Raw genomic sequence first — 17317 nt, forward strand, 5'->3', positions numbered from 1 at the left:
ATTTTTTTTTTTTTTTTTTTGAGACAAAGTCTTTCTCTGTCGCCCTGGCTTGGAGTGCAGTGGCGCCATCTCGATTCACTGTGACCTCCACCTCCCAGGTTCAAGCAATTCTCTGCCTCAGCCTCACGAGTAGCTGGGATTTCAGGCACCCGCCACCATGCCGGGCTATTTTTCTTTTTTTGTATTTTTAGTAGAGACAGAGTTTAACCATCTTGGCCAGGCTGGTCTTGAACTCCTGACCTCGTGATCCACCTCCCTCAGCCTTCCAAAGTGCTGGGAATAGAGGCCTGAGCCACTGCACCTGGCCATTGTGAATATTTTTAAGCTTATAAAGTGATTTGTAAAGCACAGAAGTCCTAGACTCTTGGAAAGGTACAGATGGGAAACGCAGCTCTGCTATTTACTCACTGGGGCCTGAGTAAACTGAATAAACTCTGACCCGAAGCTTTTACATAATCAAATTGAGATAATAAATAGGGTGATCAGCTATACTTGTGTGCCAGAGATAATTCCATTTTATACCTATGACCTCAAATTAATTACTCAGACTGATTTGTTTTACTCTCAAAAGTGGCTCTGTTTGGCTTATAAATTATATAGCCATATTAATAATAATATATTGTGCTTCTGGGAGAATTAAGTAAATCAATACAACTAAAATATCTGACAGTAAAGATGTTTATTTTTAATTTTTTCCTTCTCCTTGTCCCTCTTACATTTTCCTTTCTTTCTCTTTTCAATGTGCTTGAGTGGAGATGGGAGGTTGAAAATGTAGGATCTCAAAAGAGAAGTGAGAGTCAAAGAAGCGTTTCCCTTTTTTTTTTTTTTTTTTGAGAAGGAGTTTCACTCTTGTCACCCAGTCTGGAGGGCAATGGCACGATCTCGACTCACTGCAACCTCCACCTCCTGGGTTCAAGCAGTTCTCTTGCCTCAGTCTCCCAAGTAGCTGGGATTACAGGCGCCCACCAACATGCGCAGCCAATTTTTCTATTTTTGGTAGAGATCAGGTTCACCATGTTGGCCAAGCTGGTCTTGAACTCCTGACATCAGGTGATCCACCTGCCTCGGCCTCTCAAAGTGCTGGGATTACACAGCCACCACACCAGGCCCAAAGGAACATTTCTAAGAGACAAAAACATAGAAGTGATCAATGAGGTTTGGAGAATGGATATACTTAGCCAGATTTTAAAAGACGTAGCTCTATTTAAGTCTTGTGTATAAGAAAACCCAGGTAGGAGAATGAAGTTACGAGGAGGACTTTAAACACAACCTCCTCAATTCTTTAACGCATAGATTTCTGACGGCAACGGCAATCTTTAGTCACAGATGTGAAAGCATCCTAAAGTCACCATTTATTTCACAATGTTTACAGTTCTCTATTTCCTATTTGCCTTATTATTGGTCTTAGAAATTATATAGACAAGGAAATGAGACTTCTAAAGTAGTTCTTTAAGAAAGTTAACAGGAATCTGAGCAATATTAAAAACCACGGAAACAAAAGACCTGGTACTAAGAAATATATTTTGTTAACAAATGCCAGACACAAGGGAGTGTATCATTTCAGGAATAATGTTTCGTTCACTGCAAGTTTCATTACAGTATAAAGGAAAAAAAACCGTCATTTTCATTTTGCACTGCATAAAGAAGATAAAATTTTTAATTTCTTCTCTTCAAAAGATAGTGTAAAAATAGGGAGGTTTTTTTTTGGTATTTATTTATTTATTTATTTATTTATTTACTTACTTATTTTGAGATGGAATCTCTCTCTCTAGCCCAGGCTAGAGTGTGGAGTGAAGTGGCACGATCTTGGCTCACTGCAGCCTCCACCTCCTGGGTTCAAGCTCTTCTCCTGCCTCAGCCTCCTGAGTCGCTGGGATTACAGGCATGCACTACCACACCTGGATAATTTTTGTATTTTTAGTAGAGACAGGTTTTGCCCTGTTGGCCAGGCTGGTCTTAAACTCCTGACCTCAGGTGATCGCCCACCTTGGCCTCCCAAAGGGCTGGGATTATAGGCGTGAGCCACCACACCCAGACAGGTAGGGAGATTTTTAAGTTAATGCACATTTATACCATCTGGAGTAAAAACAATGTATTCCTAAATATTTAGACTATTGCAAAAAAAAAAAAAAAGGACATATGATTTATGTATGCATAGAAGTGTGAAACAAATAAAATTGTAAAGACAAAAGGAAAAATATCATCAAAATGTGGCTTTAGGTTGTCCCAGAAAGAATAATAGATTTTATACATAGAAATATGTGAAGTAGTAGACAAGTAAAACATTTTAGGTAAAAGCAGGAAAACAAGGATAACAGAAAATATTTTTTAAAAATGCAGGAAATGACAGAAAATTTAAACCATTGTGTCCATATGTGATATATGATGAATATTCACAAATCAAATTTGCAAATTGGTGAATGAGTTGTTATTGAAATAATTAGTTTTGGCTAAAAGAAAGCAAAATATACATAGGAAGAGACCATTACCAAATTTCATCTTTTTTAGACAACTCTCCTCATGTTTCAGAAGAAAACTAGTGAGAAGTCAAACTTGTGAGTAAGTAAATATCCCCAGCTGACTTAAAATTTTCAATGCTTTTGGCCAGGCACAGTGGCTCACGCCTGTAACCCCAGCACTTTGGGAGGTCGAGGCGGGTGGATCACCTGAGGTCAGGAGTTCGAGACCAGCCTGACCAATATGGTGAAACCTTGTCTTTACTAAAAATACAAAATCAGCTGGGCCTGGTGGCAGGCGACTGTAGTCCCAGCTACTTGGGAGGCTTAGACAGGAGAATTGCTTGAACCCAGGAGGCAGACATTGCCGTGAGACGAGATCCTATCACTGCACTTCAGCCTGGGCAATGGAGTGAGACTTCATCTCAAAAAATAAAAAATAAAAAATAAATTCCAATGGTTTTCAAGAGCTTATTTTATAAGATGTTAAATTTATTTATAATTTAGGAAAAAACTTTTAGTGTTGCTTCTGGCATATTTTTGTAATGCTATTAGGCAGCATCACTGAGAATGTTTTATTTACTATATATCATCAAATGCATCAGAAATTACATAGATAAAGACAACATAAACAAAGGTTTAAATATTCAATGAAGGCTTTAAGAGATATTAAATGTACTTCATTAAATATATAACAATGAAAAATTATTGATGCACTTGAAATGTTGTGAACTCTTGCCAAAATCTCCAACATGTTTATTATTATGTAACGAGAATAGTGGTTATATAAATCACTTATATTAAAAATACACACTTTGGAGAATCAGAAACCCCAATTATTCTGAAAATCATTAAGTAATATAAGTTGGTTTTGCTCCATAGTCTATTTGGAATTAGGTTGGTTGGAATTTCTAGTGCATTTGCTTAAAAAAATAATGTTGCAATGGACAATTAGTTTTGCAGATATGTATTTATAAAACTTATAAGTAGTAGAACTATACTATTAAACATAATATTTTGTACTTTAATGTTGTGGCATTGTAAGAAGAAAGGAAGAATTGGAAAGACAGAAAGAGATGTAATAGATTTTCCTTTCTTTTTTGGGTGCAGTAGCAGAATCATTTTATGTTTAGTGCCCCATCCCCTTCTAGAACCTTGTCACATCTCCTAATGCCACTTTTCTAGATGTTTTCATGGATTTTTCTCTCCAATCACTAAAAAGGGAAACTTTCCCCAAGTGTGCCCAAGCCACTCAGTCCTCAGTGAATTGAAATTTGCATCACTCAGTCTAGCTAAAATTAAGAATTCTGAATTACCTGAATTTTAAAATATCTTATGGATCAACCAAATATTGTATCCATTTGGTTGACTTTCAGGCAGCACAAGCAAGTCAACAGAAACGGACAGACAAAATGAGGAACTATGTTTTCAATCAGGAATACTACTTGCTTGACTCACCTCATGGCCATTAGCCCTAACTTGCTCATTTGTAGACTGATAGTAGGTTCTACCAGATCAGCAGAACCAATTGTGCATGTTTCTTCTCAACACTCTGTTCAAGACATCACAACAGTACTTTGATATAGACCATGGTGGGAACTCTTACACCACAGAAATGAACAGATCCTGAAAATTAGGGATTATACCTGTTTTTTCTCCCTATCCCAATATAGTTCTAAAATATTTACTAGGATATAAATGACTGGAAGTTACAATAATAGTGGGTATCTCATAGTCTTGCTGTGAAGATAAAAATTAGTTAATAATGGAAATGTGCTTAGAAAAGTACCTGGAAAATAGAAAGCGCTATATAAGTGATTGCTGTTACTAAGTGTCTGTTCCACTTAAAGAGTAATTTCTATTTAAAATTTTCTTCCTTTCCTTCATGTTGACACGCACGGATTTTCTAAAAGGGTAATTTCCTGACTATATGAAAGAAGAAAATGAGTTTTTACTTAGAAGTGATGGAAATGACCTCTCCATCCTTGCTGTGCAGCATGGAAAAGACATCTCAGGCCAGGGGAGGAGAATAATTTGGGAAGACCAGTTAGCAGGCATCGGCAGTAACAGAAAAGAAGTGTGAGTTGTGTAGTCTGTGATGGTGGTGACCAGGGCCATCGTGAAAAATGGTAGCGTGTAGACAGATTTGAGTGATTTTCGGAGGTAAAATAATCAACAATAGCAGTGGATTTGCTACAAGGAAGCAGATTCTAGTTCATGGAACTGGAGAGGTAGAAATACTACTTGCTGAGAGAGTGACTAGTAGGAGAATCTTCATCTAGGCATGGCAAGTCTCTGATCTCATGTTTGAATATGTCAAAACTGAGACACCTTGGAGATATCCAAGTAATGTTTTGGAATAAGATGATATTTTGCCAAGTATAGTATGAAAACTCAAAAGCTGAATATAGGTTGGAGTTAAAATAAAAAGAATGTTTAGCATAATGATAGTAAATGAAGCAAAAGGGAGAGAGGAAGTGACCTAGGAAAAGGAAAGACTGAATAAACATAGCTGGCAAAATTGATTCTTGACCACGTTTGTAAAGTAGAACAGGAGGGAATTTAATAAATCCAGCTCTAAACTTAGAAAAACTAAACAGAATCTCTTTGGATGGTCCCTGAGCTAGAGCATTTAAAAAATTGTTTAACTTTCCAGATGATACCGAAATGCAGTAAGTTTAAGAATCACTTATCCAGATCTTTTCTGAGAATTCCCACAAAGGAATCTGGCAAGGAGAGAGCTGCAAGGTAGGAGGAAACTATGATAGTAGAGTGCTAGAAAACCACAACTGTAGAGTCGCAGAAGAGATGTGCTTCAGAAAACAGGGAATAGCCAAGAGTGTTGAACACAGCCAAGAAATTGCCACTGGATTTTAGTGGCAAGGAAGTCACTACATCTCAGGGGAAACTTTGCTATGCAATGATAGGTTCAGTCAGCCGGGTAAGGCTGCTTGTGGAGTGGTTGTTAAGAAGGCATGGGTAACAGTGATTCTCTTGGAAAAGTTCTGTTGGAAAGGGAAAAGAAAATGATGGGGGTAACTAGAATCAGATTTGGGACAAGGTGAAATTTTTGTTAAGATGCTCAACTATGAGCTGTTTGTGTCTCATCAGGAATATCTCCATTGAGAAGAAAGTACTGAGTGCAGAGAAAACTGATTCTCTAAAAATAGTACAATGTGTACAAATTGCTGGAGCTTAAGAAGAAAAAGTGGAGATGAAGGACACTTCAACTGAAAGAATGCTTACAGCTATAACAAGAGGTTAATATTGAAGTATGAACTATAAAGCTAACACATAATAGATACTATGCAGCAGAGTATGGTCTCAGATCAGAATTTACAATGGAAATATCAGATGCTTTTAAGAATCTTGTAGCTTTCGGTCATAGTAAGGTATTTTGTTAGTCTTTTTGTTTGTTTGTTTTTTGGGGGGTTTTTTGGTTGTTTGTTTTGTTGTGTGTGTGTGTGTTTTGAGATACAGTCTCGCTCTGTCCCCCGGGCTGGTGCGCAGTGGCATGATCTCACCTCACTGCAACATCTGCCTCCCTGGCTCAAGTGATTATCCTGCCTCAGCTCCCAAGTAACTGGGATTACAGGCACACACTACCATACCCGGCTAATTTTTGTATTTTTAGTAGAGATAGACTTTCACCATGTTGACCAGGCTGGTCTCGAACTCCTGACCTCAAGTGATTGGCCCGTCTTGGGTTCCCAAAGTGCTGGGATTACAGACTTGAGCCACTGCACCCAGGCAATATTTTGTTAGTCTTTTAAAGCATGTTTTGTAGAGTGTGAAGTAGAGGGAAAATTATGTGCAGAGGATTTCTTTGGAGAAAGCCATGTTTAGTCTCTATCTACTAAAAGTGAGTGGTGGGATTGCCCTTCCTACTCCTCTCAAGTTTGATGAATAGGGCCTTCCATTCAGCTAAGATCAATAATAAACTCTAACATATTTTCCCAGAAAATGAGGGAAATTCCTGGACTGATACCTGTCTTGTGCTGAGGACAGTTAAAATGTCCTGAAAACAGCAGAGAAAGGAAAAGAGAACAAGGCTGTGTTTGGGAAAGTAATTGTATGACAACAAAAGGAATGGCAAGAAATGAGTAAGCAGAAGGGAAAACCAACCCAGCATTATGCTAAGTCCTGACAAAGAGATTCTCCTTGAAGTGAGAATCTGCATGTGGAGCGGGTCGCCAGAAATCTGGAGGCTGAGGTCATAGTCCATCAAAGGAGAGGAATGCCATTGGTGTGGGAGCCTGCTGCAAGAGCTGCCCCCAAGTGCACTGTGCAGCTCCAGAGAAGCAAAAACCACATCATCAAGTAAGAACAGTCCAGTCTCCTAGCTTTCCTGCCTCCAATGATAAGGTGAAAACACCCCAGGAAAGGAGATGATGAAGAAAAATTTAAAAATTTGGACAGAGAAAGCCTGCTAATCCATCCAGATCCCAACCCAATGTCCTATCTGCTGCTGGCTCTAATTGGCTTGGAGGTGGGTGGGGTGGCCAACGGGAGAAGTCTTCATTTTGCATATGGATTGATGCATTAGTTAATGTCATTTATTGGAAATGTCTAACTTCCAAATCTAGGTTTTTAAAATTAAAGTGAACATAGGACTATTATTTAATAGTGAGAAGAAACATCATTTACTCACCATTGTTTTCTTCCAAGACAAAGCATACTCCCACAGAAGAAAGTCTAAAGGAACAGCGAGAGATAAATAAAAAAAAGTTTGTACTATATCTTACATGTTATGATTGTTCAAACTATGAGTCACACTGATGTGGGATCCTTTGAAGGTTGGGGAAGCTGAGCAATCTCCTATGCAACATCGTTTTGTTTTTTTTTTCTGTGAACTACAAGGCAAGGCCACCACCTGAGAAAGGAAGTAGTAAGTGAGTAATTAAGCAGATATTTGAGGACAGTAGAGCAGTTCAAAATAGAAGTCACAGAGAACGGTAGTCAGTTACCTTTGCAAATCTGTGTGCTTTTTAAGCAATTTTGAAGGGCATTCAAAGTTAATGATCATAATTTATAGTAATATCTAACTGCTTCTCTATGGCTTTCCTCAGTGAACCATCCCTCCTCCTTCAGAAGGAAGATAATTATCATCATCAAGAGTTAGGGTTTGCCAAATTGCAGCAACAAAAGGACATGGCCAAGCTATATAGGCTGTAGGTTAATTTACTAGAGGTGGTTCTGACATTAGAGATGATAGGTCCTAGTGGGAGTTATTGAACAAACAAACTGGTAAGACTGGAAACTATGATCATATCACCTTTGTCATATGGTTACTTCTCTTTGGAATGTTTTCTATTAGCTGATCTCATAGACCCCAACGTTATGTTGTCTCAGCTCAGATTCTCAATTTAAACATTGAATAGAATTGTGCAACTTTCCTTTAGGGCAATGGTGTTTCTCTAAAATTTTACTTTGTTTGTGTGATTGTTTAATTGACTTCTCTCCCACTAGACCATAAATGCCATCAAGAAGAACACTTGTCTTTTTGTTTGTGTTTTTCTTTGTCATTCCATGAAGGAGACCACTAAAAATTGTAGTTGAGTCAAATATCAATCATCTGAGATACAGGAAAATTCAGCAATTAATCTACTATGCAAAGATAATTTTTGAAAGACAATTTAATATCCAGCCTTAAATTTTTTTATTGCATTTAGCTGCTCAGAACTAGAAAAAGTTTACAGGAATAAATTTCTCATTGTTCGGAGACAAGAAATATTGCTATTGTTACAGATAATTTATAAATCTTGATTCATTAATATGATGGATATTGTGTGCATGGCAATTCTTATTCATGTATATCGTTAGTTAAAATCTAGAATGGGCAATTATAACATCTTAAAGGTGAAGTAATTTAACCAATCAAGTGAACCTCTAGGGCCAAATAGTTGACACATAAAAAACTACGTCCATCTGGCCGGGCGCGGTGGCTCACGCCTGTAATCCCAGCACTTTGGAAGGCTGAGACGTACTAATCATGAGGTCAGGAGATCCAGACCATCCTGGCTAACATGGTGAAACCCCGTCTCTACTAACAACACAAAAAAATTAGCCAGGCCTGGTGGCGGGCGCCTGTAGTCCCAGTTATTCCGGAGGCTGAGGCAAGAAAATGGCGTGAACCCGGGAGGCGGAGCTTGCAGTGAGCCGAGATCTCGCCACTGCACTGCAGCCTGGGAGACAGAGCGAAACTCCGTCTCAAAAAAAAAAAAAGTCCATCCTAGCCTCATCCTGGGAATGAGCAGCAGTGGATGTTTCTGTTATTACTGAGAGATTCCATTCGCCGTATGTTTAGTATGCTTGACTAAAATCCAGCTTGAATCCAGCTTTATTATCAGGATAGTTCTTCCTAGTGGACAATATTTCTATTACTTTAATTTGGGCTTATTGAAAATATAGGCTCAGGCTTGTAAGGAAATAGAGGGCATAAAATGTTCTTCCACCACCAAAACATTTTTTTCTTCCTGAATCCTCCAATTTTCAAGATATGGGAAAATATTTCAATTAAAATTAAAATGACCTTTTAGAACTGTTTTAAGATCTTTCTTTCATCTCCACACCTCTATAGACAGTTTCCTGTTGGCTATTGCCATTCTGATAGGAAAAATTATAAGACGTATAGACTATACAAATATTATTATAAAGTTAACTAGTAATAATAGATAATACTGTATGAGTTTCATACACTTTTGTATAAGTGACTTTCAAAAACAAATCTGTAAGGTAGATATTGTTATACTAATTTTACAGATCAGGAAAAGAGAGATATTTTAAAAGATCAGCAAAACAGGGATATTTAAAATATTTTCCTCAAGGTCACAGAGCTACAGGTGCACAATTTCTATAAAGTTCCTTTTTACTCACACAATATGTTGTTTACTTGTATTTCCTTTTCGTGTTGTTTAAGTAAGGTGAAATAATTCTGTGTGATATATATTTAAGTCATTAAAAAAATAAAATACTGATACAACACAATTTTATTTCTAAGCCATTAGAAGGTAAATCACTCTCACACAAAAAGTATGCAGGATCATTTGAACAATCTAATGGTTGAATTCAATTACTGAATCAATAGTTCAGTGCTATATATAATTTTTTGAAGTTTAAATTGAAATGTAATATTTCAAATCATAGTCTCTTTAGTTGGTCTCAAATGTATGTTTTTGAGTTTTTAAAAATGTTTAACATTTTCATCAATTTGAAATAATTTGTTCTTAAGCCCTCCAATATTTCTAGTATTCTTGTATTATTAAATATGAATTATATTTGCATTAGTTACTTGTATTTAGGTAACTCTTTTGCAGCTGAACATCGACTTCTTTTTTTTAGTAACTTTAGAATTATTGTTACATAAAGATAAAATAAAATGTATTTCAAAAGTCAGTTTGTATTTTATCTTCTTTTTAACTTGCTACTGGTATTATTGAATGCTGTGGTATTTTTAAAGTCATGCATTCACTTAATATATTTGTTCAGGTCCTATAATCTTTATTTTTAAGTAAAGATCTTCATTTATATTTTGTCAAGTAAATATATTTATTTTGGTGTTTTCATCAGTATCTGGAAATTTCCTGCAATAAACAAAAAAGGAAGGTAAATGTATTTCACATCCTTTTTTTTAAGTAGCAATGCATGTCCTCTACCCCCCAACCCACAGTTTATGTCCTAATCAGTATCTTTTCAAATGACATAGTTACTGAGAGGATACTTATGTAGCTTATAACTACCTGATTTTTTTTCTACTCTTGGAACTAACAGGGAATATTATATTTAAGAATTTGATCATTATACTTAGTTCACTGCATGCCGTTTCCTCCTTCTCCATGGGAAAATGGTAATTTTGGTTAAGCATAATATGTATATTTGATGAATAGGTAAATACATATTTTTATTGACTGTGGACAATCTCTTGTCACCTGTTTCATTTCTCAATTCTTGTGGTACAGGTAGTGCCATTAAGATGTTTCATATGCATCAAAAGTAGGACGCCTAAAAGACGATGGCGGTGTAATTACACAGTACATCATGAACAATCCAACTTTGGCACAGCTGAAGATTACTTCACAGTTTTGAATTAATCTGAATGACCTCAGTTTTATTGCTGTTGAGATTCTAGAAATGATAAAATGTCAAGTCATTGGAAATAAACCGACAGAACCTACACAATCCGACATGACAAATGCATAGTTTCTCTGACTTGATCCATATTCTGCAGACTTTATTACCAGCTGTAATATTTTATTAAGAAACACTTGTCTTAATGAACGTGACTTCCACCTTACTAAAATGTATGTCTGCTATGTAAAGAGTAGAAAATCCATTGCTCTGTATATTTGCATTTCACATGCACTAAAACTTAACGCACACAAAAATGTAAGTGGTAAATTATTGCTTTACTTTTATTTTATCTGAGTTTTGAGGGCATGCAAGCTAGTGGAATGCTAGTAAATCAATCATTATTGGACAATGCTATTATTTCAGTTTATCACAAGTTTTTCAATGCCATTAGATAAATATGGAATTTGTTGGCATTCTCTATGCTGACAACTTAAAACAAAACACCCTATTTCACTTACATTGATAGAATACTACAAAGAATAGCTGTCTTTACATTTATTGTTACTAGCCCCATAAAATGTTCTTTTATAAAACATAAAGTTCATATCTCAGCATATTATGTTGAAAAGGGGGATCTTTCATCTGCAGTTTGAATTATCCCGTGCCCTTTGGAATACCTTTCAGTGCTTTAATTTACCCCCCACCTCCCACCCATATTGGAGGATCTCAACTGTCGCTAAACTCTTCACCTTCACTAACCGTAATCCCTTAGAGAGGACCTCTGGCTCTATCATTTTCATCGATGTGTAATTCCCTTAACTTTTGCTTTTAACCATTCAAATGTAAATGTAAAGCTAACTCATAAACCTAATATATAACCTGAATTGGCTCTCATTGAATGGATTGGATGGAATAAGCTGAGATGTCCCCAGCCCTTTAAGTGAGATGCCCATGAGTTCCTAACATTCCCATACTACTCCTCTCCTTATGACTCTTGCTGTTTCACCTTTACCACCCCTACTGCTGGCCACATTTGAAGTTTGAAATCCACTGTACTCGACGGCTCCCTGTCTCTCTGAACACTTGTTCAGCTATTTCCTTGATGATGTTTAGCCCTAAGTTTCCAACTAAAAGTCCTGATCAAGAAGGATTTCTAGTACACTGTTCAACATAGACCTCCATTTCTCTCTTTTATTAGAAAAAAAAATTTAGACTTTTTCTAACACTCATTTATGAACCATGAGTTTGGGCTATGACCAATCATACTGTAAGTTCAAAGCTTTTGATGTTCCTTCAGATTCTTCATCACAATCACACAACGAGACGCAAAAGATACAAACACAGTTTCTGATAAGTTGTATTTTCATTTAACGGGCATTTAAGAAGGAAAAAAATAAGAAAATGAAAAATTACTCACACGTTCTGTGCCTTGTCCTTTTTCTGGGGAATTTGTCCTTAAGTTTAGTACAACTGTAAAAACTTTGTCACATGATTTCTTGCCTCATTATACAGAAGTTCAGGGACCCTCATATTTCCTATTATCTCAGGAGTGCCTCACTAGGATCAGGTTTTAATTTATCTATTAAGAAAACTTATGCCCTAAGAAAGTAGTTCCAAAAGCCATGTAATTAAGTCTATTTGAAATCGGATAGATTCTTCTTGAACATCTGGCTTTATCCTTCTGGTAGAAAATAGGAATGCCATGTAACCCATTCTTTTGTTTTTCTTCTTTGATTTGATTGCCTCAAGTTCAATCACTGCTTTAAGTTCAGCAAACATTAAGCATCCCTAAATGACAGCTACCATGTTAAGTGCTTAGGAAATAAAAATAAAACAATAATCCTAGCCTATGAGAAGTTACTACTTCGATCAAATAATATGACTTTTCTTAACTGAGATTTCTTCATAATATCTATGTAACACTTTAGCATTGTGACTTGGAGGGAGTTTGTTGTTGTTGTTGTTGTCATTGTTAGGTCTATATATATATTTTTTATCTATTTAAACTTTTAAGTGCATTTTTTAGAAAGAGCCCTCATATCCTCTTTGAAGGTAGATATACTATGAATTAACTAAGCTGATTATTTAAATATAATTCTTATGGACCACTGTAAAGTATCATTTTGTCTTGTATGTAAAATAAACAAATTTTAGTTGAGTATTTAGCTATCTTGAGATCAAATCACATATACATTCCATGGACATAATATGCTGGACTTAAATATGGCTGGTCTGCATATGCAAGACACATGGTAGATACCATTTTCTGGGGGAAGGAGGGAAGATGGGAGATTTAAATGTTGCAAGTTTTGAAACTGATTGTGAAAGAACCATAGGACCTCAAAAATAATTGGAAATCAAAAATAAAATATCTGGCAGAATCTCTACAAGATGTGATTTTTTTCTCACACTTTCCTGGAGAAAATAACTGTAATATTGTAATATGATTTTTTAATTAACTTCTATGCAACAGACATTTTTAGTATCTTCTTAATTTATTTTCCATAAATGTAACTAAAATTCTAAAATGAATGAATCACCACAGTTGATTTGCCCATGGGAAAGAGCCATTCTAAATCCAGTAAGAGAAATTGAAAGTGGAACTCCAATATCAAAATGGAAATTTTAGATTTTTGTGTTTAGTTTTGTTTTTTCATTTTTATTTTCTCTCACTTCCTTTCCTTATTTTAATTTGAACAGACTGTTGTTAAACCCATTAATATTTGCTTTAATGAAATATCAGTAAAAGAGCATACTTTTTATCTTTCTTGTGTGTCAGACTTTTAAAAATTCTACAAAACCTTAAAATCATGTCTATTTTTTTTTTGAGAGTATTACAATTTTCCATGATTCTGACATGTTTTATCTATGTTTTGCTGATTCAGTATAAATTTCATTACAATAAGAATGCTCCACCTGGTGGTAAAAGTAAGCATTTTACTTTTTTTCTTTCTTAATGCTATTAAAAAGCTTCGGGAGATAGAACTTTATGACTTAAAATATCAGTAAAAGTATATAGAAGGGTGACAAGTTAAAATTTACTAAATAGAAGCTGAATTTTAGTCTATAATATACTATATTTCAATCTATCATCTACTAGAATTTTGGTTAACTATACAGATTATCATTTTACAGGTTATTTTTAGTTTAATGATATATACTTATTGACGTCATTAGTTTTAGGAAATACAACCTCAACTTTCTCGATGTATACTTATTGACGTCATTAGTTTCAGGAAATATAACCTCAACTTTCTCTATGTATGTATCTATCTATCTATCTTCTATAACTTTTCATCTACGTCTTGCAGTCTGTAGTATTTGTACTAATTAATTTCATGAATAGTCCCACCCTCCCATTTGACATGTGGTACACTTTTATGTCAATAAGTGTGTAAAACAAGTCCTGCTAATAATTTTACTTTAGCATTCTCTACTATTTATAATGCCCAATTAAAATTCTAGAGCAGCTCATATTGAAGAGAAAAGTGAAGTTATTACTCCTAATCATAATCCTAAACGTGACAGCAAAATGCCTTTTCATTTTGCACTATAATGTTCTAAATGTGATTTACTTTCAGTAGACTCTATTTTTCAAGCCTTATAATCTTACTATATCTCTTACTAACCCGACTGTCAATTTGAATTTTATATGTCTTATCAGGCATCTTCCACCTGAAAGTTCCTGAGTCTTCCCCTATTGGCTCAGCTATTGGAAGAATAAGAGCTGTGGATCCTGATTTTGGACAAAATGCAGAAATTGAATACAATATCGTTCCAGGAGATGGGGGAAATTTGTTTGACATTGTCACAGATGAGGATACACAAGAGGGAGTCATCAAATTGAAAAAGGTATATAGACAAATGTTTGGAGAGTTGACTACTAAATAATAATTAAAGAAGATAAAAAATAAATGTTGAAAATGACAAGTAATTTTAATTTTCCTTCAATTAGCAATAGAGTTGACCCTTGAACAATGTGGGAGTTAGGGGTACTAATACTCCATGCAGTCAAAAATCTGCATGTATCTTTTGGATCCTCCAAAATTTCAGTTCTAATAGCTTACTCTTGACCAGAAGCTTTACCAATCACATAAACATTTGACACATATTTTGTATGTTATACATAGTATATACTGTATACTGTATTCTTTTTTTTTTTTTTCTTTGAGATGGAGTCGCAATCTTGCCACCCAGGCTGGAGTGCAGTGGTACGATGTTGGCTCACTGTAACCTCCGCATCCTGGTTTCAAGGGATTCTCCTGCCTCAGACTCCTGAGTAGCTGGGATTACAGATATGCACCACCACACCCGGCTAGTTTTTGTATTTTTAATAGAGATGAGATTTCACCACGTTGGTCAGGCTGGTCTCGAACTCCTGACCTCGTGATCCACCCGCCTCGGCCTCCCAAAGTGCTGGGATTACAGGCCTAAGCCACCACACCTGGCCATATATACTGTATTCTTACAATAAAGTAAGCTAGGGAGGAGAAAATGTTATTAAGAAAATCATAAGGAAAAGGAAATATATTTACATTTGTTAAGTGTTAGTGGATCATCATAAAGGTCTTCATCCTCATCATCTTCACATTGCTGAGAAGGAGGAAGAGGAGGGGCTGGTATTGCTGTCTCTGGGATGGCAGAGGCAGAGGCAGAGGAAAATCCACATATAAGTGGCCCTGCACAGTCCAAACTTGTGTTGCTCAAGAGTCAACTGTATTTTAAACTAAAAAAAAAGAAGAAGAAGAAGAAGAAGAAGACCTAGTGATGCTGAGTATTTAATTCTACAGGTGCTATTATTTTGTGATTCAACTATTATCTATTTTATGTTGAACAATTAGACCTGATAATTTGATTATGTCATTTAAAAAGATTCTTACTGGAGTTTAATTGTAACCTAATTTTTTATTACTATACATATAAAGATTATTTTAAAAACAAGATCAAAAAGTAACTCTAACCCCACCAGCCTTGATACTGCGCCTTTTTATGGCTCTTCTGAAGATATAAATATCTAATTCACCACAATGTTGTTTGATATCACAGTGGAGGCATACTGATGTGTGTAAGCTCTAATCCCCTGAGAAGCAGAAGAAATGTGAAAGGCCAGTAATGGACGTGAGAGGGCTATACGGAGGAAAGGGAAAAAGATTTACCAATAAACAGACAGAGAGAAAGACAGACTGTGCTGGGAAGCTGTTCAGTGATGGCGTATGGACTAGAGCCAAAGAGGATTGCAGAGGGCAAAGTTAGTTGAAATATCAGGAAGAAATCATTCTTTTCAGTGTCTGTAGTTTTGTCTTTTGTTGGGTGATGACATGAAGGAGTCTGTTAATGTGAGAAAGAAAAATTATAATGGCATTTAAAGTGTGCAGCTTTCTTCCATAATAATGAGGCAAATTATAGAAATTTCCAATAACAAAGTAAAGGCAGAAAAGTGAAGCTCATTTAATTTAGCCTTTTCCTCCTCTTCTACAAAACACACTCTAGTTTGAAGAATTATGGAGAATACACCCCAAACTGCAGTACACAATACTCATTTGCTCATTGTAATTATTTTGACCAGAATAAATATTTTGCATTCAGTTCCATTAATCAGCATGCCCCTCCCATATTTGCTCAGGAACTCTGAATTTTAACAAGAAAGCAATATATATGATAATGAAAATACTCTGAAAAAGAAACACATTTTTCAAATAGATTATCATATTTTTATTTCTGCTATTGTGCATAAATTATGCTTAGTCTAGAAATTAATTTAATTTCTAGATCCCACATGATCCCACTATATTAAATTAAGCATTTATGCTAAATTTGCAAAGTACTCTTAGAAAAATATGTCAAATTATTATCCAGTTTACTCCCTTATTATTATTTAGTTTGTTTTTCTCTTTTTCTTTTAATCCCAAATCAATGTAAGGTCTTCTCACTTAATATTTTCCCTAAGAAAGTCTCCACCAAAGAAATCACATTTAAATAGGTTACAAACATCTATTCAAATGAAACAAATACAAATCATTAATAATATAAAAAATATTTTAAATTAAGAAGTCATGATATTTAAATATAAAATTAAGTATACTTCCAAAGTAAAATTAAAGTACAAAAGATTCAATTCTAGATATACATTATATATATTTATGTCTATATACTTGTTTATATTTAATTATTATAACTATATTTTATATTCACACAGTTTTATGTTTATATCATCATTTTTATTTACACATATTTACCATCTATACCAATAAGTAATCAATGTCTAGGTGTCAATCTAGAAAAATATATGTCATTCTTATTTATTTTTAACACAATTGAAAAAGGTATGGTTTAATAATAATTCTTTATCTTATAATATCAAAGCATTAATCTTTGAAAGTAATCATTCAGTTATATAAGTTCAACTATCATGAAAGCAATAAGAACATACCTGCCTTTTTCATTATGAAAGATCTACAGAGAATGAGTCATGTTATTTATTTTTTGTATTTATTGTGTTTAATTTATTTAGAATTTTTATACTTCTTAACTGTATTAAAATTGAAATATGCAAAATTATATAACACTTGTATTAAAATAGATTTAGATAGGGTAGATAATCTTGAAAGTATATCTGCAAATAAAAAAGCACACACACACACACACACACACACACACACTCTTCTCTTTTCTCCTGTGGTGGATTAATCATTGTTGTCCATTTTACTGGCCTGAAATTCATTATCTAAATAAAGCTCAATGTCCATAACTTTCACTACTTCATTCAACAGTTATTTTGGAAGCAGTCACTG

At 35.0% G+C, this 17317-nt stretch overlaps 1 protein-coding gene across 3 annotated transcripts in view; it reads left to right on the forward strand.

Moving 5' to 3' along the window:
* CDH12 (cadherin 12) overlaps nucleotides 1-17317 on the forward strand; it is a 1138028-nt gene that overhangs the window by 1048607 nt on the left and 72104 nt on the right. For all 3 annotated transcript variants that reach the window (XM_050795514.1, XM_050795515.1, XM_050795513.1), the window contains one exon: nucleotides 14191-14378. In XM_050795514.1, the coding sequence (XP_050651471.1) occupies nucleotides 14191-14378 (188 nt within the window). The remainder of the gene's footprint in view (nucleotides 1-14190; nucleotides 14379-17317) is intronic.

Source organism: Macaca thibetana, chromosome 6 (genome assembly GCF_024542745.1).
Source record: "Macaca thibetana thibetana isolate TM-01 chromosome 6, ASM2454274v1, whole genome shotgun sequence".
In the NCBI taxonomy this organism is placed as follows: Eukaryota; Metazoa; Chordata; class Mammalia; order Primates; family Cercopithecidae; genus Macaca; species Macaca thibetana.